Source organism: Maylandia zebra, linkage group LG19, assembly GCF_041146795.1.
Source record: "Maylandia zebra isolate NMK-2024a linkage group LG19, Mzebra_GT3a, whole genome shotgun sequence".
In the NCBI taxonomy this organism is placed as follows: Eukaryota; Metazoa; Chordata; class Actinopteri; order Cichliformes; family Cichlidae; genus Maylandia; species Maylandia zebra.
In genome coordinates, this window is record NC_135185.1 from 21,053,278 (window position 1) to 21,077,952 (window position 24,675).

At 38.6% G+C, this 24,675-nt stretch overlaps 2 protein-coding genes across 6 annotated transcripts in view; one reads left to right on the forward strand and one right to left on the reverse strand.

The window, feature by feature from the left end:
• The first annotated feature begins 1,744 nt into the window (after positions 1–1,744).
• On the forward strand, positions 1,745–16,771 carry snap23.1 (synaptosome associated protein 23.1). 4 transcript variants are annotated; one of them, XM_076877510.1, is made up of 10 exons: positions 1,745–1,841; positions 2,167–2,309; positions 3,037–3,214; positions 6,358–6,472; positions 9,581–9,622; positions 10,247–10,295; positions 11,055–11,172; positions 13,828–14,001; positions 14,112–14,256; positions 14,637–16,771. In XM_076877510.1, the coding sequence occupies exons 3-10, from the start codon at positions 3,207–3,209 to the stop codon at positions 14,697–14,699; spliced, it is 714 nt and encodes a 237-aa protein (XP_076733625.1). In that variant the 5' UTR covers positions 1,745–1,841; positions 2,167–2,309; positions 3,037–3,206; the 3' UTR covers positions 14,700–16,771. The 4 variants fall into 4 exon arrangements, with proteins under 4 accessions (XP_076733625.1, XP_004540252.1, XP_076733626.1 ...); XM_004540195.6 differs by lacking the exon at positions 3,037–3,214 and having other exon boundaries at positions 1,746–1,841; XM_076877511.1 differs by lacking the exons at positions 1,745–1,841; positions 2,167–2,309 and adding an exon at positions 2,337–2,507.
• Positions 16,772–16,864: 93 nt separating this feature from the next.
• The window catches only part of sptb (spectrin, beta, erythrocytic), a 42,565-nt gene continuing 34,754 nt past the window's right edge, over positions 16,865–24,675 (reverse strand). For both annotated transcript variants that reach the window (XM_014414325.4, XM_076877509.1), the window contains 7 exons: positions 24,265–24,461; positions 24,075–24,157; positions 23,638–23,701; positions 23,244–23,494; positions 22,422–22,595; positions 20,327–20,369; positions 16,865–19,834 (listed from right to left, as the gene is read on the reverse strand). In XM_014414325.4, the coding sequence (XP_014269811.3) occupies positions 19,643–19,834; positions 20,327–20,369; positions 22,422–22,595; positions 23,244–23,494; positions 23,638–23,701; positions 24,075–24,157; positions 24,265–24,461 (1,004 nt within the window). In that variant the 3' untranslated portion in view covers positions 16,865–19,642. The remainder of the gene's footprint in view (positions 19,835–20,326; positions 20,370–22,421; positions 22,596–23,243; positions 23,495–23,637; positions 23,702–24,074; positions 24,158–24,264; positions 24,462–24,675) is intronic.

The window sequence follows — 24,675 nt, forward strand, 5'->3', positions numbered from 1 at the left end:
GCGTTATTTGAAACTACTGACTTGTCGCTTTTGGCAACGAGATGTAAAAAGAATATCAGAAATGTTGTTTTGGGGGAAAACTGAGGCACATGAATAATAGATGAGCTTTGGCTTTCCATGTTTGGCCCTCCTGTGCAAAGCGGGCTAATGGCTATCGATGTCTCTAGTTTCCTTCAAATTGCTTCACATGAGAGCTCAATTCAAATGGAGAAAGAGTAGACTGCAGTGAAAAGGAGACGAGGGAATGAAATTATCTCTGAATATTGAGATGCACGCTTGGTCAGCCAATTCGTTGTCCTGACAAGTATCAGGTATCAGCGGAATTAGCCTAATGTTAAATTAAGCCCGATCAAGCAAGGCCTTGAAACATTCCCACGTCTCGGTCCTTGTGTGAGGAAAGATGGATGTACGATCCAACTGGAGCGGCGCCAGAAATGAACAGATGTGCTCCTTGAAATCACGAGAAACAAGAAATCAGGGCTATGTCACTGACACACATACTCAGACACGCTCTTTTATATCCCCATGTATTCTCTTCCAGATCTAATTAATCACTTGATTATTTTATCTATTTTCACTGGCTGCCATACACATGGGACAATAGTTGGCGAGAATAAACTTGGCCTATATGATGTTAGTTTTGGCAACAATCAAAAAGCAACCGAGGAAATACAGATGGCGATCTCCATTTTTCTCCCCCCCTCTTTCCCTTTCCCCCTTCATCTCCTCTTCTGATGCTTCCTTGCGCTCTCAAACACATTATTAGGGTATAGGCTAATCTATTCTCCTCTCTCCCTTGTATTTTTGTCTCCTCATACTCAACTAACTAGCATGATTTAGGAATTATGGAATTAGGGCAGCACTCCCATCTCTATTAATGAGGAACAGGATGATGAAAGAGCTTGTTCCTCAATGTGCCATCTGCAGTCACTATTACACATTCACCTAATATATTTCTCTTTCTATTCTTTGCCCTTACCTTCCTCTCCCTCTCTCTTACACACACACACGCGTGCGCGCGCACACACACACACACACACACACACACATTATACCTTAGTTGTAATTACAGAAGAAATAATTTCAGCTCTTCAGGCACTGTTGGATGTGGCGTGAAATGGTGAAATGGCACAGCAAGAAAGTTAACTATGGACCCCAACACCCTTACATAGACACATGCACAAACACATTTGCAGGAGTCCAGATGGGCCGTGTGTTATTGCTGAATAATGCATGCTATGTAGACTCTATAAAAGATACATGGGCAGAGAGAGCTAAGAATCATTCAGGCACCATGGCCAGTTTGGTGAGGGCAACGTTGGAGCATCCCTTGTGCAAATTTGGAGCTATAACAGGCTTTTCAGCTTGTACATATTTAGCTATAGGTGACCCAACAGGGAAAATATTTAGCTCCAGTTAGAGAGAAAAATAAAACTTGCCTTTTAGACACTGTCAGCTGATATTGTGGCTGGCACTCTGCCCGGTGTCTTTGCAGTCACCTTCAAAAGGCTTTTGTGGTTTAAACCATAAAACTTGGGGAATTACACAGCAGATTCTTTGCTAGAGGCTCGGATTTCAGAGCATCGCTTAGAAACACTATGAAAAATATCCAACAGTCTGTCTTCATGTAAAATACCCAGAAGAGGGGAGGGGCGAGGGGGCGAGGGGGGGAGGTCCAGGTGAAGGGTAAATGCTGCACTCATGTGGGGAAAATGAGCAGCGCTTTTTTTCTTCTTCTTCTTTTTCCTCTGGAGTCATATGACAGGACACGCGCATCATTAAGTGTTGCGTTCAGTGCTGACGGAACGCTCACTTCTCTATGAGTCGCAGTTTGATGCACAGTAAGGCCACAAAGAAAATTGATTAGCAAGAAAGAAAAATTGAAAGCCAAGTAACTTCACACAAGTTGTATTATCTCGTGATTTTGTTAAATCAGTATACAGCAGCTGAAAGATAAACACAGACAAAAAACACAAGTAGTTTAACAGTTATATTTAAGTCAACTTTTCATGTAAAGTTGACTACCTGAGAACTAGACTACTTTTTCAGTTTTAGATTGTTAAACCTATAGGGAGAGAAATAATGCATGCCGTGCCTCAAATCATTCTGGGCAACACGTGGGATGCAAGGTCCATTGAAAGTTTTGAGTTTTCATATTTCCGACAGCATTTGAAAGCACCATCGTAACTTCGGACAGACAGCGGAACCAGTGAAGGAATTCGGGAGTTGCCAGCGCCAAGTTCACATACCGTCAAGAAGGAGGAGTTTTCAGGTCATCTTTTTTTTTTAAAAAACAAGGAGGGTTAACTGTAAGTATTTACTCCCTTGGAAAATATCTATCTACACTTTCCTCTCAACACAGCTGTTTCAGTGTTAGCGTTAGTTGACAAGAAAGCGGAACTAGCTAACTAGCAGGCCAGCACGTACATTAGCCTGTTTAAGAAATTACCCTCTCGGATTTTACCCTCTTTGCGATAGCTGAGCACCACTGCAAGTTTTCAGACAATGTAAGACAAGTTTAATTCGCTTTGATAAACTGTTTGACATTTGTCTCTTCCTCTTTTGTAACTTTTTCATTGCGTTTAAGAAGTTTTGTTTTGGAAACCTCTCGGCCCCAGTGATAGTGTAATGGGTGTGGGACACTGCCTGAAACTACGGGGGTTTCTTGTAATGCTTTTTCACCTGTTTATCAAGTGATCCACGTTACGTGGCCACTTGGCAGTTAACCACAGTCAGGTGTGTGGATACGTGTTACAGCAGGAATCATTAACCACATGTCGTATTTTCCTCAGTCTTCTGTCTTGAAGAATGCTTTTATCGTTTACAAATAGTTGAATCAAATGTCGCAGTTTAGGCTTTGCCTGACTGGTATGATGTCACAGGTCCCCTTGTTTGTTATTAGTCAACCCTCCTACCCAAAACATGACCCAAAACATGACACACTTTCCTCCTCGGCATAATAAATAGGTTGTCTTTATTCAAGACAGCCTGTAAGGACAAATCGTTGAACAATAGCTTCTGTCTGATTGTTTAAAGAAAATAAAACATCAAGAGTGAAATGAGGATATGTGTTCAACGTGATTGGAATAAGACGCCACCTGTGCTCCAATCAAATCTGGAGGAACAGGTTTGGGTAGAAGAACAAGAAACGCATTTCCCTGTGTGGTGTTTGCCACTTGTGCTTGGTCAAGTGAAGAAACTGCAACATGAATCGGTATGTTCTTTAGCCTCGGTTGTATTATTTCCTTTGTTCCTCTGAACTAACATTTTTCTGTTTGTATTAACTGTGGAATGAATTTAAGGGTTGGGTACGTAGTTTGGGGTGCAAATAAACAAAATATAATATTTAAGTCATATACTTAGTAAATCTAGTCACATATGTGGCTAAACACAGAGAACATTTGCTATCAGTTTATAAAAAGCTCTGCTTTTACTGTCACATTTATTATGTATCGCTGACATGTTCATCTGCCCTCATCGTGGCTATCTAAAGAGTGTAGGTGTGTAAAGGAGTCCACCTTCATTGTTATAGTTGTAAACTCACATCAGTGTCTTGCCAAGTCCAATAATCGGTCAGAAAAGGCAGTGAAGCCTGAGTGAATAAAGTGCACTCTTGTCCAAAAAGCAGAGTCAACAACATTAAATCCTCTGCACTGTCTGCCAAGTAGACTATCCGTATTTTGTTTTTTCTTTTTTCCTTTCCTTTTCCCCTCAGGATGTTTAGGGGCTGCAGGTTTGAAAGGGAACTTGAAGTTCAGGGGTTATTTGCAAAACAGGAAAATGCCACTTGAATGTTAACAAGGAAAAGCAGATGACAGGAAAAATGAGGGGGGAAAAAGCAGCAGTGTTTGCATCTAAAAACTCTAGCCTTGGAGTAAATGATTCAGCTTTGTTTTTACAGTTTACTGCTTCTGCCCTTGACAGTACAGTGATAGGAAAACAAGCTTAATTCTTTGGTTATGATGAGCTTTATCTAATGTTGCCTTGTTCACCAAAGCTTGTCTGAGGCCATTACGCCAGTCATTTTTAGCATATCCCATGATACGAGACTGCATGAAGGTCACCTGACAAAGTAATTTTGTTTGGATTGGATTTGTATCTGCTAAACTCCTGCACGAGCTAACATCACTCATTATGTGATCCAAATTATAACTGCAACAATTAACACACTTTGTTCCTCTAAATGAATTGTACTGAAATGCACAATACAAGTTGGGAGACAGCTTGTTCCTCGTGTATCTTGTTTTTAGATCTCTAACAAACATAAGCATTTTCTTCTGATCTGTTTTCATCTGTCTTGTTTTGACTGAACTATTCATACTCTGCATTGTTTGAAAACTACAGAGGGCACAAAAAAACAGGCAGTTTTCACACTTTCTGGGTTTTAGTTGCTAGACACGGTCAGCTCTTCCTGCTGCTGTTCACAGCTTCTTGATGATACTGCCTCATGCCTAGCCTGCTGTTTTTACAAATTGTGCATGATCATGAAATCTGAATGTTGATCTGAACAGAGCATGCACTGAGCTGGCAAACATGGACTTGTGCATCCTGATGTGACCAGCTCTGGAAGTTAATCACATCCAAGATTATAGCAGTAAAACTGGTAATGCCTTTGTTCTCAGGCATTACCAGTTTTTGGTGACTGAGTAACTGACAATGAAGCTTCTTAAGAATTCAGTGTTTAACACAGAGGAAGGAAAGTTGTTTGATTCACATTACAAGGCACCTTTTTTATGGATATATGACAGGACAGGACACTAATTAAGTTGATTTAGTGTTTCAGTACATATGCCGACCATAAAGATACTAGTGAGTGCACAGCCTGTTATCTTATAATCACATTTTGTCATTAGTTTCGTGTTAAACCAACCACAGAGAGCATCTGCTGTTATATAATTATTCTAATGTAGCAGCATAGCTGTGTTTTAGGTATTTATGCACTTCATTTTCACAGTTCTGTGTTAAAAGTAGCTCTGGTACTGACTTAAGATGTAAAAACTCACTTTTTATTTTGTTATATCAGTTTATGGTATCATGATTTTTCCTTTTCCAATTTTATTTAGTGACGTACACTGCATCTGTTTCATGCAGCGGGAGGTTGATGCATTTTGAAAATTCTGAAGAAAATCACAAGCTCATCACTTAGTTGTAGTCGAATAAGTTAACAAATGTAAATACCACCGTAAACCTCTAAATATTCCTTAAGGACTTTATTTCATGTGCTTTTTATAAACTTTTACTGGTTATTTCACTGAGCTGCAACCTTAAAATGTCTAATAATAACCAGTGATTTAAATTCACTTTTATGTATCGTAGGCAGGCACGATAAGTGTTTCCTGCTAGTTGTCACTATCCAGTCTCACACCTCTGATTTCCATATCATAAGCTCCACATCAAAGTTCCCTCATTGTTGGCATACATGATTCTACTAGCCATCCCACTGCTAAGCTTTACATGCCTTATCACTAAGCCAGCTCTGTGTCCAGACTCGCAACACTCCTTCAGGGGAAGGAAAAGAGCCTGATTTGTTTGGATTTTGCATCTTTTCTTTCCCTCTCCATATGATGGATACAAACAAGGTGAACATTGATTGCACATTTAAATGCTTAACCTTTTAAATGCGTCCTCTATTTTTAGTAATGTAAAACACTGAGCCTTTTTTTTTCTTTTATTTTGTGGTCTTTCCAAATCTTAACAGATGGATTCATTTATCCTTATTTTTTAAAACATTAATTGTTCTACATTTATGGTTCACTGCTGTAAAAAATGTTGTCAAATCAGATTTGATAACTTTGTAGCGGGTTGTCAATGTGAGGAAACTTTCCACCACAAATTATCACAGTTTTTCTGGTAGATTTATCTACGAACAAGCCAGGAAACAAAGTAGACCGAACATTTAATGAGTTGTAATCTCTATAAGCACACATCTGTAAGCACAATATAGACAGTATCTGCAAGCAACATCATTTTGATACCTGAAAATATCAGGTTTCCACTTCTCCTATTCAACAGGCTTTGGTTAAAAGGTCGGAAACCATTGGTTTGTTTTGATAATGACTGGTGAACGGGAAGTGTGGCCTTGATATCCTTCATCTGCTATTGTCGATATCGTGGCTGCATCAGAAGCCTTGATATATCAGCTGTTTTATTGCAGGAAATTCATGTAAAAGAAGCTTATTACATATTATATAAGTTACATATTATATAACCATGTTTGTTTTTTGTTCTTTAAATTTTGTTAACACTTGCAAAGTTCACATGGCAACTGTGCTCAACTTAAAAAATAAGTTGCAATTTCATGATAATTGATGCACTCTGATGCTATTTAGTGACCTTTGAACTCTGCCCCTCTTGCAGGCCTCAGACTATTGAGCTCAGTAAGACGGGAGGAGCCTCCAAACAGGACACCAGCAACATGGATGACATGACTGTGGAACAGATGGCGATTAGGGCCAACCAAGTGACTGATGAGGTACTGACTCCTAAACAATGCATACTCACATCCATTGTGTCATCATCTGTCGAACTGTGAAACTTCCTTAAAGTGAGTTTTTAATATAGAGTTTGTAAATGTACGAATGTCATGCAGGGAAATGGATTATGCTGAAAGGGAGGCACTTCATAAGTTTGCTTATATGCTCTGTATATGAGCTTTTCAGTATAAATTTTCCTAGACGCGTCAATTTAATTTGGCTACAAGGCAAAACACATCTGCTGAATGTATTCCATTTACTTACCAGTATAAAGGACTAGTATATGTATTTGTAGGGTTGGGTAGGGTCAGTGTAGTATAAATGGTAGAAATCTGCCTAGAGACAAGCCAAGTTTATATAAAAATTAAATTAGTAATGAATGAATGTTTACTTGGATTCAAACTTAGCATTTCATTACAGCAGCCAAGAATTCCTAATAATTAGTTGTAAATCACATAATTCTTCAGGAAACTTCCCAATAAATAATTGGGTAATGACTTAGAAATTGTTTATCCCCAGACAGCATTCAATAAGTGATCACAGTTTGAATATAAAAAGGGATTTTCATTGAGTGTCGCTTGATGACAAACCAATGCTAGGCATCCAGAAGGCTAGCATTGTAAGTCCGGGCAGCTATTACGTCCCGCATGCAAAACCACAGTTAGCTTGTGTGCAGGAGAAATAACCAGGGTCTGACTGAAGGTTAAAACTATCCACCAGCTAGCACCTATGAAAGTTGGTTTTTGAATCCTTAGAAAAGAACATAAGCTATAGCTCCAAATTTGGCATAAATACCCGAGAGAGATATTGGTCATCTTATTTTAACTCTGGCAGGAAAGCTCTTGAATATTTTATATAGTATTCATAAGTATAAGCAACAAATCTGAAATATTTAAACCACTAACAGTATTCATAGGAAGTGTGCGCATGCATGTGCCTGTGTGTGCGCACGCGTGTGTGTATAACTTTACGCCTAATTTAACCTGATAGCTCCCTTACCCCTCTGGTTTTGACAGTTTAAATGTTATCAGCTATATCTTAGTGTTTTATTATCAGGGAGATAATTGTTTAATCAGCACTTCAGGGTATCATATAATCAGCCATCTGAATCAAATGGAAGCAAATTAACCTGCTAGCTGGGCTTGTAGCTGTGCACTTCACCTTCATGTAATTTTTACTGTACTAATTATCTGTGGCTTTTGTTTCTTTTTCTCTTTGTGTGCTTTCTGACTTAACCTGCAATCTTCTTTTAATCTTTCTTCTGTCTGCTGCTGCCTGGTTGACGTAGGAGAAAAGAGGAAGGGACAGGGCTTGGGAGGGTCCTTCTGCTAATGCTTACCACTCTGGCTTTGGGTAACCACTCATATCATACCTGAAACACTGTCATGCAGGGACTGGTAATGTGTCAGGGCATTACAGGAATTGGTTATAAGACCAGATTATCTTTAGGAAGCTAAATATGAGGTGTCTTTCTAATATCACGGCTGTTTTGCAGTCAAAAAAAACTAGGTTTAAAGACCCTCGAGGCTGTAAAATTAGTTAAATATTTGTGATATTTTCTGATAATCCTGACATATTGCAGCCAGTTAATACCCATAAGCAATTTTCTGCTTCTCTGTGTGTAGAATAACAACTGTCATGCACCTCACCTAACTTTACTTTCAATTAAGCCATTCCTAACAAATAACAGAAACACCTCAGGATTCATCTGTTTCTCAAAGAATTGTCGCAGCATCCCGATCTGGAAAATTTGGCTAAGACAGTGGTTTCAAGCTTAATTAGCCAAGTTCAAGGATTTTGGGAGACATAATGTAATGTTTATCCACCCAAGTGATGTTCTGGCTAAGCCAACAGAAACCTGGCTGAGCTCATCATATCCCTCTCGCCAATTCTGTGTTTGTCTGTTTCTCAGCTCACTGATTAATGTATTCAGAGCAAACATAACACAGAGAATGAGGAATCTGGTCCTCGCGCTCTCGTTAGCAGTTCATTAGTGATGGTAACAATGAAGTCGCATATGTGCTTCAGTCCTCCACTCCTCTGGATGCTCTGTTCTCTTCACTGCGTTTACTATTAATAGAGAAACAAAAGCTGTAACTCACCTGAACCGACTGCATTCCAGTTCACCGCCGTCACTTTGTGTCTGTGGGTGTATTTGTATTGTTGTCCACGCTATCCTTGGAAATGTTAAGCTTTTTTTTTTTTTTTTTTTTTGTAAGTGTTATTATATATATATATATATATATATATATATATATATATATATATATATTAATTATAAAAAAAAATTATTGGGTGTGCACATTAAAAAAGTGACGCCAGTATACCATGTCAGGATGCTCAAACATTTCAATTAACAACATACGACAGAAATACAGCACATCCTCACAACTGATTGACTGGAACAAGGAATGAGTTAGTTTTTCTTTAAGAATTTAAAAAAAAAAAAAAAAGCCATCAGTTCAGAGTTGTCAGATTTAATTTTGTGTTGAAGGAGTCTGAGTGAATCAGTGTTCACTATCAGCTCTATTGCTGTTAGTGCATACACTTCTCCCCCAATGACTGCACAGTGCTGAGGAGCTTACAGCTGAGCAGTGCTCTTAGAGTGCAGGGAAATTAAATCAGACAGTATACCATATTAACCTACAGCTCCATACTCTTAAATGTGGTTTTATAAATTTGCTGGTATCTACTTTCATTTATCTGTGAATATCAGATGTGTAGCATCTTCCCTGTTTTGCTTATCACTTGCATCTTTCCACTTTCCTGATTTTCTCTCTCTCGTTCTCTCTCTCTCGTTCTCTCTCTGTCTCTCGTTCTCTCTCGCACAATAATCAGTGTATCTGTTTACATTAGCAGTTAAGCAATCCAAGTTTTAAAACTATATCTATACTTAAGTTCACAGAACACTGCCCTGTTAGCTGCCTCTTATTTGTAGCATGGGATTGCACACTAATTGAGCCAGATAAACCAATGCAGCATAAGAAGTCTTAGGTGTAACTACAGTTACTACTTGAGTTTTTTCAGTCTGTTTACAGATTACTTTTAACTAGAACCTTGAATTCTCGTTACACTCTAATGCCTTCTGTTTGTCTTTTGTTTTAAAGTCACTTGAAAGCACACGGAGGATGCTACAGATGGCAGAAGAGGTGAGACTTTATTGATTTTGCTCTTGCCAATAAACCACTGTGATATATTCAGTGGAGTCTTGCTGTAGCAGCCAGATAGGTTTTGTTGTTTGTTTTTGTCGTAGGCCATTACCTGAGGTGGGATCAAGAACTGTGGCTTGATTAAGCATCCAGATTTATATTTTTGTTAGTATTTAAATGCCCAAACCCTGATTGGAGATGCCTAGACTGTGCTGTTGCTTTAGCAAAGCATTTGTTACTACCTGTCAGTTTTTTGGCTGAAACCAGAAATGTTGGTCCTTGTTCTGCTCTCTGAGAGAGGCTGTGTGAGCTGGAGGGTTTGTGTGCTTGAGCTGTAGACCAGAACAAGGACACAAGATAAAATGGCCACTTCCCTTTTATCCTAATTCTGAAATCTAACAAACTCTGTCAGTGCGCCCCAGGGCAGCTGTGGCTACAATGTAGCTTGCCATCGCCAGTGTGTGAATGTGTGTGTGAATGGGTGAATGACTGAATGTAGTGTAAAGCGCTTTGGGGTCCTATGGACTAGAAAAGCGCTATACAAATGCAGGCCATTTACCATTTACCATATTTTAAATGCATAAATTAATTTGTAGACATTTGACTTTTTAACTTGTTTTTCAGAGCAAACAAACAGGCGTCAACACAGTGGTGATGTTGGACCAACAAGGAGGTAGATGAAGATGTTTTTTTTCTGTTAAATATTTGTGGTATTATCAAAAAAAAAATACTTGGTAGTCAAAATCAGCCAAAGAGCATAGCCTTTAATGACAGTTTTTTTTTCTAATTTTGATGATTTAAGAGTACAGATTTCCTGATTAAAATTTTTATTTATTTATTTTGCACCAAAGGAAGTCAAGATTGTACAAAATTTTTGGTATTTAACCAAAACAAAACATAAATTGCAAGAAAAGAATGTGTAAAGATGCTTGAGAATGTTATGCCAGTAGAAATATTTACTTTCTAGACATGAGATGAATTAATTTGCACCAACAACAGTGGCTGCAGGCACGCTATAGTGTTGTGTTAAGTTGGGGGGTTTACACATCTGAATTTGCAGCATCCAGGCAAATATATTCATTGTCGTACTGAAATTCACCATTCATAAAAATTGGCCATTGTTATACTTTTTATTTGAGTAAGATTTGCTTTAACTTTCGAGTGCTGTTGCAGGTTTATGTTCCATGCTAAACAATTGTGTATTTGTATTTATTTATTGCACTAACTGCAGTATTTTTACAATATGCCTCTTTTCTGCTGCAGTGGCCCAGTTATTGACCCAGTTTGAAAATTCCCCCAGGGATCATTTAGTATAATTAAATCTATTCTAAAAATGAATAAATCAAGGTGATATTTAAAACACAATTTACAACCGTTTTCTAGTGCATAGCAAGCAGAGTTTGACATGGTGTGCTGTGCCTGTCTGTTTTAGAACAGCTGAGCCGTGTGGAGCGAGGCATGGATCAGATCAACCAGGACATGAGACAGGCTGAGAAAAACCTTACCGACCTCTCAAAGTGCTGTGGCATCTGTGTCTGCCCCTGTGATAGGTATAGTGTATACTTGGAGCTGCCGAGAGATCTAAATCACTGACTTTTGGATCCATAACACCCTTTTTTTTTTTTTTTTTTTTTTTTTTTTTTTGTGTGCTGTGGTGGCTTGTATGTTCATTGTGTGTACGTGACTGTTTTTTTTTATGGGGGTTCACAATGATACAAAGCAAACACACAAGCAGTCTGTGTAAAGCTGAGAAAACTGCATTTTACAGTACAACCTGTTATTTTTATTTTGGTGTTGTACAAAAGTAAAAATTAGAGATGGACCGATCCGATATTACGTATCGGTATCGGTCCGATACTGACCTAAATGACTGGATCGGATATCGGAGAAAAATAAAAAATGTAATCCGATCCATTAAATATCACGAAAGCACCTCACAAAACTTGCAACACGCCGTAACTCACCTCAGAACGTTAGCATGTCGGAGCAGTATGTATCACGTGATAGAGAGGCTGTGGCATGCGGGACCTGTCGGTGGTCTGGATAGCATTTGGAGCTTCGCTAGCAACCTGGCATTTCATCTCCGACAAAGTTATCCCCGAGAGAAGTAAAGCAAGTGTGTAAGTCCATCTCTGAATGTTTGTAAAGCATTCCTGCGTTAAGCTTAACGAGCGACTGCCTCTCGCTCTCCGGCTGCTACTTCAATCGTGAAACTGCTTAAATGATCAGCTGATCGGCTTTTCTGTCGCGAGTCCGTCTTTGTTTTTGGCCCACTTTGCACCAGAAAGAGGAAACCAGCGGCTGAACAACAGCAGCACGTTTAAGCTTGATAAGCTGTTGTTAGAATTTATTTAATATTACTTTCTACACCAGGATCTTTTTCTACGTAGCTGACGCTGGTAACTGTGCAGGGGCGGATCTAGCAAAGTTTAGCCAGGGGGGCCGATAGGGCATTAACAGGGAAAAGGGGGCACAAAGACATACTTTTCTTTCTTATTCTCATTTAAAATGTCTAGCTTTTAATAAATAATTATCTGACACACAAAGTTTTAATTTGATGTAAAATGAATAGAAGTCAATTACTGTATATAGTGACTATTAAGTCTAATATATATACCCTAGTAAGCTATAGTACTTTTTCCTTTGGGAAGGTACCATCTGTGCAGTCTGCAATTTTGTTGAAGAAAGATGTTGAATCTATTTAATATTTCTTGAAAAGTAATTGATTTCTGTGCATTTTTTTTCACACTGCATCAAATTAAGGTTGATTACGTCGATTAAGCATCATGAGGTGGCGCGTGAGGGGTGGTTCCCTATTTTTTATTTATTTATTTTTGTTGTTGCTGGGAGTTGGAACCCTATTAGTTAGGTTGCTTAATATTTACGCTAAGTACTCTTTAAAATACCAGAATAGGGAGGATGGTGTAGGTCTAAGTTTATTAGATTGATCAGTATTGCTGAACTATTAAATATTTTTTTTGTACACAGGTATAACAGAATAGCTTTAGTGTAGTTGTTGTTTTAAACTTGAGTATGAACTTGCAGACTTGCAAAATGCAGCAAGATATTTTAAAAAACAGTTTTGTTGATTAAAAAACACTATATCGGATTCATATCGGTATCGGCAGATATCCAAATTTATGGTATCGGTATCGGACATAAAAAAGTGGTATCGTGCCATCTCTAGTAAAAATTGCACTAATTTCTTCTATGCATGTTAAGTGACAATTGAATTACTTTGCTACTGTTTGCATTGACACCTTTCAGTTTTGCTCCTTAATACAAAAGCTGGACTTGGTTGCAGAATATTTGGTTGAATTTTTAAAAATTCAAAGCAATGCAGGTTGTTTGTTTTTGTTTGTTTGTTTTTTTTTTTAGAATGAGAGGGCAGCACTTATCTCCCAAGCAGCATTTCTCCCGAGAATCTATAGAGTATTCTAAGTATTAATCCTTTAAAGGATACTAAACATTTACGTTTACGCTCTGGACAGTCCTGTCTAGAGCGTAAATGTATGTAATGTGAACTTTAAACGGCTAAGTTGTGAACATGGGGCTTTATTCATTCACATTTTCAAGGAAAATTAACAAGACCCTCAGAAAATGTATGTTTTAGCTTTGTGACCCTCTTGCTTACAACTCTTAAAATATTGAATATTATTTGCTTAAAGATCTCCACAATATCAGTGGTCAGTCAGGAACATTTCTCACGAATACTTGATTGGCTGCTGTGGCCCAAATGTGGCTCACAATGTCTGTGTGTGTTGACATAAGGAGAAAAAAAACTCTCTGCTTGGCAAATGTACATTTCGTGGTGAGAAGATTGCTGATTAAATTTGTGAGCATTTCCAATCATTAATGGACAGATAGGAAATGTGATGGTGTTCCAGCCAACTTCTTAATGTGAGCCGCATACTCATCTGGGCTAAATGCACTTAAAATCCTCCATGCAGCGATGATTTTGGAGTGTCACTTTGTGTGCACTTTGAGATCCTATGATGGTTTTAACATGTAAAAAAAATCTTCCCAAAATGCTTTCACTTTGGAGAAGAAGATTCTTTGATTATCAAGATATAAGGTAGGGAATCCTTTGAGTTTCATGGCTATTACTGAACATATGTAATTGTTGCAGTGACTGAATTTAAGTACTTCTGCATTTGTTCATGCATCCTGACACGCTGTTTTTTTGTTTTGTTTTTTCGCTCCAGAGTGTCATCAATCGAGAATGACTCACGGTATAAGCGTACCTGGGGTACTGGAGGAACTGAAGGTGAAAATGATGCAGATGGCTCAAAAGTGGTCTCAAAGCAGCCTTCAGGCGTCCGCAATGGCCAGGCTGCCCAGGTTAATGCTGCGGGACCATCAGGCCCATACATCCAGAGGTACTGTCCTGGTTATTTTATATTGCTAAAAGTCTTGAACTTTTTGGTGTTGCCAAAACTATTGCAGTCAATTTAACAGAACATATGTATACTTTGCATATGTATAACAGAATAACCAATGATGCACGTGAAGATGAAATGGAGGAGAATTTGGAGGCGGTCGGCAGCATCATTGGCAACTTGAAAAGCCTTGCTGTGGACATGGGAAGTGAGATAGACAAGCAGAACAAACAGATTGACCGCATCAACGACAAGGTAAAAACGGCTTAAAATCACATGAACCTCTAGTAAATGTGAAAAGGGGTCCAAGTAAATTTACTTTACTGATCCATAAAACACTTAGTTGCTGTTTTTTTATTTTATTTGTTTGTTTGTTTTCTACACTCCCCCCCTAAATAATTTGAATTGTATGTAGTTGATGCTCATGTCTGCGTCGACTCATTGCTTCATATGATGGGCTGTTACCCCCTCATGTATATCAGATTTTTGTAAAAACATTCACAAACATGCATATGTTCTTACAGAGGAAGAGAATGGAAACTTACTCATAAAAATTTACAACTGATAATAAATTGCTACTTGGGGAAGGAAAAACAGCTGTATAACTGCCCCTTTCCACCTGTCTGTGTCTTTAGGCGGACATGAACAAGCTGCGCATTGATGAAGCAAACCAGAGGGCCAACAAGCTCATCAAATAGATGAGAAATCCCGCTTCTGCTAGTTTCATCAACCTTGAGCCTCTCTCGCCACACACACACACACACACACACACACACACACACACACACACACACACACACACACTGTATATTTGTGCGCATCTGCAAACATACTTTGCAAGTAAAAAGAAATTCTCTCATGAAGAAGTTTTGCCAGTAGTGTGCCTGCCCTTATCGCACTAAGTTGTACGTAGAGTGAAGACAACTTCTTGGACTGTCCACCACTATTCACACCCTTTTACACACATGCCTAGTCATGCTGGACCGTGAGAAACAGTGTGAGATACTTCAGTAAGTGGCTGACTGCCTATCACTGCTGTTTGATACCAAACTACATGCATGTAACCTTCACAGGGAGGGAAGTGGCACATTTGCTGCTTTCCGTTTTGTTGTTTTGTTTTTTGTTTCTCATCTAAGTCAAGAATGAGCTGTTTTGTTGATGTGACCGTTAACTCATCAAAACTGATGAGCTGTTGTCTCCATAAAGCCTCATGTAGTTTAAAAGGAAACATCAACTCTGGTCTGAAATGAATCTTACTCAAATCCTTATACATACTCCTTATCATTGTGTAATTAGGTTTATTGTATCATGTGTAATGCTTTGATATTATTTGCTTATTTAATTACTCATGAAGCAGAAATGACTTGCGAATAAAGTTCTCTTTAACACTTTGTTCCCATGCCATTTATGCCTGTTCATATAAAAGGGCTATTTAAAAAAATAAAAATAAAAATAAAAATCTAATGTTGTACCTGAATGAAAGAATTTTGATGTTGTTACTACTTAAAATTTCTGATAGATGGGGAGTTAAGGTCATTGTAATTACTTGCTACAAAGAGATGACCTGTGGTTAGAAACATTGTATAGCAATCACTCGTTCTTCTTATGAGAAGGAAGGTCTGCAAGGATCATGAGGTCTGTTTATCATTACCTGCCCTGAAGCAATTAGTTTACTTCACAATAACACTGAACTTGGGATATGTAACAGTAGGTGAACTGCTCTCTTCTATGTTCACCGTTTCTTCACTTTGATCACAGTGTTGATGTAAATACTGTTTAACAGGATGACTAGAGGCAATTAATCTAATTTCTTAACTTTGTTTCCTCTTAATGGTTAATGGAGATTAGTAGCTTACAAGAGGAGACATAACAACCTGTGCAGGGCAATTTGATAATTGTGGAACTGTTCAGTTCTGAACCACAGATGAGCATTGTTTAACCTGTTGTGAGGTCTCTTTATGTGCTAGGTTCAGGCCAGTTGGTTACTAAAATCTTGGCATTTTAAAAACAATATCCTATAATAAAAAGTGGTGAAATCTGTAGGAACCCAATCAATCTTATACACGATGTACGGTTGTGTTGTAACAGCCGCTGCATCGTAAAATGCTCCTCTTACATGTGTAAATAGTTTTTACAGCACAGCTATGGTACAATATCATCTGACGATTGAAAGGAGAATTTAAATTTGTGTTGTCGAAGCTGTAGCCAGGCTGAGAAATCGTCGCTGGCAGCAAAAATGCAAAAAGTATACATGTAAGTGAAAGTTGTTAAAGGGGTAAACACAGAGGCACAATAAGTCCTGGTGGGTTGTATTAAGGCTCGCTGAGGAAAATTGGCCATTGATAAAGGGATACAATGTGCCCAAAGTATCTCTCGTATGAATCTTCTTATTTGTTTTGAAGAAAAATGCTAATTTGCATGCTGTGCTGCAGGCATATACCTACTCAGTTTGTAAGGATTGAAATGAACTGTTTTCAGGGCTTTGTATTGCTATAAGTGATCATCCTCAGCCTGTTACGTATGAGCTCGGATCTAATTATTATTATTCTAAAGCTGCCTTGCTGTCTGGAAGCTGTTTATTCATTGTTTCACCCACAGCCACTGGAATGTAAATACAACAGTTTTGTGTATTTTAAATATGTTCATATGGAGCTCATCTTATCTGAAATTAGCTCGGTGAGCGGATGACTGCTCAAAGTGAAAATGCCTTCTGTTTCACGCTTGCCACTGTTGAATTGTTTATACTCAATAAATCTCTTCTGAAATTCAATTGAATGCACTTTTTTTTTTTTCTTTTGATGTAGTGACAATAATTAAAGACTGCATTTGTTTAAAAAAACAAAAACAAGCTTGTATATTATCATAATTTTAATTTAACTTTATTTCAAAATGTTTTGTTTTTTTTGGGTTTTTTTTTTTTTGTAGGGTCAACATTTTTGGATATTTTACATACCTGGAAAGTACAAAATGCAATTTTTAAAAACCACTAAACTGAAAAGGCAGGTAGGGAAGGTGTGAAGGAATAACTGTGGGTGAAGGTGACAAAGTCGAAGTGTCAATCTGTAGATATATCGACCAACAGAAAGCATAGTGAATCTGTGGGATGCAAGTCTCAAAACATTTTGAGGTGCTAAAAAATTTGAGTAGCATGGTCACGATGTTCTGCTGGCACACGGCGCACAAAAGCTTCTGTAGTTTGTGTTCATACAGTCACAAGATCATGGCTTTAACAATTGCTTTAATCTGTAGACAGAGATGCTACCATGTTTACTAGAAAACACTTGAGCTGAACATTTATCCTCCTAGATTTGACTTCCATCGCTTCAGTGAGGTCACTTGAGTTGGATCATAATTCGGGGACAAGGCAAAACGGCAGTGAGACTGACCGTCCCCATCCTGGCATCAAAGTATAAATGCAGATCCATGTACTGTACATACTTTTAATTGAAATGCTGATTTCTGTAATGGCTTTATTGTTGGAAATTCCCATATGAACTTATTTCCACTCCTTACATTCATATTAAAAACACATTCCTTCAGCTCCGTACGGCTACTGTACGATCCTTGGTTGGGGAGCATGCCTGGTCCTGTTGTGTGGTGTGGAAAAGCAGGAAAGGCTCATGCAACCCTTTGCTTTTCTAGACTTTGGCTAGTTCTATAAAACTTCAAATAATGATGCAGGCTCTTGTAAACTGCTTTCGTGAATAACAGCACCTGGTTTAAATTCTAGTTCATCCTGATGCTAACATTTTGTCGTCTTTTAGCATTTCTATTTGTGTAATGAATAAAGTCCAACTTGCAAGACTAGAGGGGTGTTTCATAAAGCAAGGACTGCTGGTTGAAGGTGCGCTTTTTTTTTTTTTTTTTTTTTTTTTTAAATAAATCAAGAGAGGCGTACATGGGCATGAACACATAATGGGGGTTCTGGGGCAAATACAGTACATGTAAAAAGCCCCTAACCTCCCATCATGTTGTGCTGCTGCATGGTCTTATTTTCATAGTTGTTTTGCACCTCTGTGTAGTCATTTACCCCCTGTACTTTGTCTTTGATCGTGACCCATTTGTCAGATTAAATACTTGGCTTGTGCTTTTTTGTCTTCTTGACCCATATTTTTATTTAGCCTTATTTGGGTCAGCATGTTTCTGTAATTAAAAAGTACAAACCTGAAGGCATTTATCCAGTATCATGTTTTCACAAACCAAGTAGTAAAATTCAAAGATGGAGAAGTTCTGATTTCAAAAAAAAACATTTGCTTTTTATATTTCGTTACAACAAAACTTCAAGCTAAAACTTCAAGTGCAGTTCAACTGCACAAAGAAAAACTACTCTCATGGGAAGCCGTGAAGTCATAATTACAGGTAAAGCCCTGCAAATGAACAGTTCAGTGTTGCAGATTTGATCCCTATTTTGGGAGTCTGAGCTCATCACTGACCTACAACTCCATAACAAAAGCTGTCTTTTGTACATGGCAGTGTTTGTGCTTATTTCTGCTTTTTTTTGTGCATTTTAAAAGGGTAATTAAGATGATCTGTGACTGTAAATGCTATTGATTCTTGATGCATGTAAACCTGAATAACTACTGCTTTTCTGAGCCACCTTTATGAAGCACCCCTCAGATATTCCAACACTTTTTACGTGTGTCCCTACAAGCCAAATTTGAAGACAAACAAGGTAGGTCAAGTTGGTCTTGTTTGAAGTTTTAAGAATATGACAATAGCACCATATCAAACTAATGTATAGCATACTTCATGCATCTGCATATATATATGTATATACGGTATATGTTGATGGATAGCTCTGAAATTTAAGTTTACACAAGTGTTAAATATATTTCAAGCTGACAGACTGCCACAGTTCAATTGAGAATAAACCTGAATGGGTCCTTATCCAAAACTGACACATTGTGGTGTCACATGACCGCTCGTGCAATGTTGGTAAGCAATTTCAAATCAAGTCAATCATTCACAGTGCATAGAGCATTTAGTTTGCATAACTGCAGATATACTTGGAGAGTGTGTGTGTATATACTGTACAGCACTATGCTGAGGTTTTCTCATCCCCAAATCTTACATGCCATTTACAAAGCTCTTTAAAAAAAAAAAGAAAAAAAAAGGATTATTAAACTCTGGTTCTTTACGTAGCATTTAGTGCTCCAAATTCAAACAGCACAGTATTACAGTTCACAACCATTTGATAAGGCAGGTTATTAAAAGTACTTTTCAGTACTCTTGAGTCATCTTCATTACAGGCCTTCATGTTATACATGGCTATATCAAAGCATGCCTTAGTGAAACAAAAAAAAAAGACAAAAAAAACTTCAGCTAAATTATCAAAATGAAAAGTTTTACAAACATTCTTTGGTTGTGTGTGAAGAGGAGCATTCCTGTGCTTTAATTTAATGCTTTGAATTTGGCTTTTCCTAAAAAGAACAAACAAAAACGGTGGACCATTGTAGACATACACTGGCTTAAATACAGGCAAAAGAGTGATGACTTTAACTACAATATTTATGGTAATTCTCACAAAATAATATAGAAAATCTAGTGACAAAAAGCATACTTTGATTGATTGTACACATAATACTTTCTCTTCCCAGGTTGCCTAGACAACCCCCTCCTCCTGATGGCCTTCCCGTCTCTTTCACTTCTTCTTGGCAAAGCGGCTAAACTTCTTCTCCTTGTCTTTCTTGGCAGAGCTGGGCTCAGGGAGTGCAGCTGAGGAGGAGGGAGGGGGCAGGCTCTGGGCTTTGGCCCCCGAGGGCCCCGATGCCTCCTCTGCTGCCAGGGGCTGAACGGCCTTTTCCATGGCCTGGCTCCAACGCTGGAGCTCTTCCTGAAATTAAACACACGCACACATCGCAGCAGCTTAGAAAGGCAAGTCCACCTCCAGAGGGGCAGTGAGTGTTTTGGTCTCCCAGTCTATTAGCATAAACAAGCAGAGGTGGCCACGCTTTTAACAATGAAACTTGAAATGCTGGTGAGGTTAAACTGGGGTAATGTAGATAAAGACAAACTCACTGTCAGCATTCTTATTCTGTGAGGCTTAATGATTCCCGTAGGGTAAATTTCTCACTAGCTGATAGTGATTCAGAAAGAAACACGAATAACCTCATTTATGTCACATTCTACAACCTTGCCAAATTACTTAGACATGGACAGCAATGCTAAACGGAAACAGTTCGGAAAATTAAATGCAAATGCGTAACTGCTATCTGTAGCATTGCAACCTGTGATTACTGCTTTACATAGGGTCAGCCATTATATAAGATGCCTTTTGACCAGAATAATTCAAGTCCAGGAGAAAGTCCGATGTAATTCAACTCACCTCGTCTTTACACTGGAACAAAAATTCGCTGCCGTCTCCAAGCCTGTAAAAGGTTAAAATTATATAAATATTAGAAGCACTTATGTTTTACATTAAAATCGCCAGAATGAAATCATGTTAACATCCAGACATTTCCCTGAAATTGGCAAATAAGTGAAAAACTCTTTTACTGCGTGCCAAGTTTTGCCTGTCTGCGTATTTCTTAACAACCACTAGATGTTTGAGTGGAAGTCATGTTATTAAAGCAAATGCATGCTCTTTATTGCACATATGGTGCAATGAACCATGGTGTCAGATATTGCCATTTTGTCAAAGGCGCTGGCAAAATTAAGATTATGCACCAGTTGTCCAACTTGCACCTGGTTTAGCCAGTAATGATAAATAATTATTTATGGATGCTTGTAAAGGTCACACTGGGTGACCTTGATGTTTTCTAGCTCTAGAGTTGATGCGAGGGGGGATATTTTAATTCACACCATGATCTTTTACCAAACCTTAGCAATTACTTTTTAGTTGCTAACCTAACCCAGAAGCAAAAATAAAACAGTGGATTAAATCAACTGCTGCCTAATGGATGTCAAACTCCAAAGCCACCTCTTGATCCTTATAACACATGCTCTTCAATACTAGACTATTATTTCTCAACATCTAACAATGCCAGAGATTAATGTTGTAAAGGGGCCCATATGTCCCCAAGGCATCAGTGCTGAAGGCCACCTCGTGTGTATACAGAGAGCAGCAGTATTTGACGCCCTGAGACAAAAACATTCGTATTCAGAATTTGTTAATATCAGTGCAGTGTTTCCTGCCAACGACTACCACACCACCCTAAAGCAGAATATATTAAATCCCATGTTTTACAGTTGCCAAGGTGCTTTTTTTCAGGCTTCTTTGATTCAAATAGGACTCAATCTTAAATTGATCTGCCTAGTTTATCCCTCTGAGGACTCTTCTATGTGAACCATGTTTGTGCATCAATGCTGTAGTGTGAAGCAGATTTGTAGTTTTGTTTGTTTTTTTCTGGAAGTTTTCTTGGTCTCCCATACTTTTTAATGTCTTCCACAGTTTGCCTTAACTATGATTTTCTTTTTTAATGGCTCTTTGGGTTTTGTAAATTGCAAGCTGAAAGCACATTGATATATTAGCTGCTTTGTAGACACCAGCAGTCTTTAGTTTCAGAACTTCAGTCAGCTGCTTAGGACAACCCATGGCTGTTGAGTGATACCAAAACTTTAAAAGTCAGAATTTAACAAACTCTGACAATTCCTTATGACAATTAATATCTAACCAGTTAGGATCTAAGACCATTTTATCAAAGAGCTGAGCAGTGCTTATATTCATTTGTAATTTGCATATAAATCTGTCTTGGCTGCCTGTTTTTTCCTTCATGAAAAATCAAGAGGCTGTGGTTGATTTTTAAAAACCAGAGAACCACACCAAGGTAAAAACTTGCTAAAGTAAACCTTCAGTGGTACAATCCATTCTGAGCAGAGAATTTAATCTATTCAACTAAATTCAACGTGTATTGATTAAGACTTGTATGCGTGAGGAATGTGAGTTTGCATTTAGCTTCTATCTCTTTTCAGTTTAAAGGGAGCTTTGGGAAATGTTTTTTTTTTCTTTTGCTCCCTTTGCAAATGTTAAATGGTAATACCAACATCCATATAACACTGTTAAATATAACACTGCAGTCAGAAAGCGGTGAGTTTAGAAACAGCTTACCTCTGTCCAAAGGTAAAGGAAAAAAATCCACTTTTCCGTATCTCTAAATCTGTTTGAATAACTCCCCATTTGAATAATGGTTACTAAGCTGAAGAGGTTTTGGTGACAAAGGGCTATTTCTCAGCTGTAAATAGGACCGGGGGCTGAGGGGTGTATTCCCGATGTCTCTACTAACTTCCAGTAAATGTAATGAAATTTCAGTCAGGTGAATTTTTATAGCACCTTTTGCTTCTCAAAATAAAGAACCCTGGAGAATACAAGTACAAACCACCTTTTCTTGTTGCTCTTAATAAGTCAATTTAATAAGGTCTTATATCGTATATTTACCTTTCCGAATAACATGACTCAGGTAAACCTATGATGTAATTCTTACCGTAGTTTGGCGACATGCTTCTTTTTCTTGTAGTTGGTGAGGATCTCCCAGTTGGCGTTGGTGAGGGGCAGGGAATCCTCGCCATGATACGTCGTTCCGTGGCCAAAGCTTTTGGCATCCTTATAGACTGAGAGCTGACCGGGCTTTAGCACACAGTACAAGTTGTTCCATGACCTGACAGCGAAGAAGAGGCAGGAGCAGGAAAAAGAAGGACTTTAACATCATTTCAGGTTAATTTCTGGCAAGAACACGAAATGAATTTCATTTAATCCCCATTAAAGAGCAGCTACCTCACCAATCCATCGAGACTTTATTTTGTGAACATTCATTTTAAATAAGCACTAATTGCAAAACAGTGGGTTGTTCTATCTTTAAATAGGAGTAATAATATTTTCTTGTAATGAAGCCCTGCAAGATCCCTGACAAAAAGCACTTTTATTGTAGGGCTACTTTTGGCGGCTTGTCTATTGAAAAATTGATTTAAAGCAGTACTGATCCATACTTTGAGTTAAAGTATAGATCTCCCTTTGCTGTTTTAACAAGTTTCAAACTTACTCGAGTTGGTTTTAATCCATCACAAGGAACACAAATTGTGCTGAATGGTCGGTTTTTTTAACGCTTTTTAGGTGTGGTGTGATTTCGAAAGCACTGTGGTCAGTAAAATAAGGAAAAGTCTCGATGTTCACCGTGACAGATGAACAAACATAAGCAAGTAATAATAGGCTCATAGATTTTCCCAACATAAAGAAAGGAAACAATGCCTGGAATAGTCAAAGGCCATATTAGAGACAAACACAGTGCTGTGGTCCATTTGTTATCTACCTATTTGAAGCTTTTTTTCCTGAGCCCTCTACATCATGTTTGCGGCTCAACATGCCCTCCTGCAGCACAGGCTGGCCTCTGAGGGGGTCCGAGGGCATGGTGGCTGCTTTCTCTGGTTCCTTTGGGGTCACCACCGAGACAGAGGGCTCCAGCTCCAGGGAGGCACTCTCTCTCATTTCTGACTCTAAGGGCACCGTCGAGTCACCAGCCGTCCCCTCCTGCAGACCCGAACTAGGCTCCGCTTCACCAGACTAAAGCAAAAATAAATAAATGAGTTCATGAGAAAGTGAACTTGTCTCCTTGGAGAAGAGATGAGAGCTGAGTCAGTATGCTGAAACAGAGTTGACAACATTATAAATACAGAAAGCTTGTGCTGATTGAGTGCAGTACTAACCAGAGTCTGTTCCTCAGCAGTATAGAGCTGTGAAGATTCTTCCACAAAGCCCGTGTCTTCTCTCCTAAAGGAAACAGGGCAGCATGAGAGGACTTTTAAGAACAGCAGGTGTGGAAGTGTGTATGTGAAAGAAAGAGAGATCAAATGCGACTCATTGAAAGTCTGCAAAACATTGCATTTGGCTGCTAATACTTTTTTGCTCTGCACAATTTAGGGTATTAATATAAATACTTTCATTTTTAACAGACTAATTTCCTTTAACAGATGCTCACTGCAGTTTTTTGTATTTCTCTCTGGGGCTTAACAACAGAAGGATTGACTTAAAATTACACTGCCTTTATCACCAGACTTACACTTTGATGACACTGCTACCAATTAATACTATGCCCTCATGCATATAGAGTACGAACATGAAAGCCAGTGTGTTGTATGTTTACCTGCTTTCTTTATCTGAGCGTTGCCCATCTTTAATGAACTGCTCCACCTCCTGCTGCTGTTTTCGCAGCTCCAACAACTCCAACTGCAACACAGTGGCGAACAAGGATCAGTAACCTGGCTAGCTACAGGGTAAATGAAACACGTGAAGTAATCAAATTACTGTAAATCACGTGTAAGATTTTTGCATACCGTAGTGAGGCGTTCCAGTGCGGAAAAGCGTTCCTCCCAGGTGGCGGTGGATTTCTCGAAGGCCTCGTGCCTCTTGAGGAGCTTCTCAACCTCGTCCACGTTTTGACCCAGGTCTTTGCTGGTCACGTAGGGCTCTTGAGCGATCAGCCACGCCTCCGCCACAGAAGCGTCTCGCGCAAACTGACAGACCTCCAGCACTAGACGCAATGAAGCCACGTCATCATGAGAAGTTTAAGATATAAAAGTCTTTCTTTTAGATGTGTTCATATTATGCGGCGATCCCTCACTTGTAAGGTGAATGTTATGACTGGGGGGTGCATTATGTGACAAATTGGGGCATTGTTGGAAGTAAGCAACTATTTTTGTATCCTTGTTGTTAATGGAGGCTTCTGATGAACAAAAGCCTGGGAG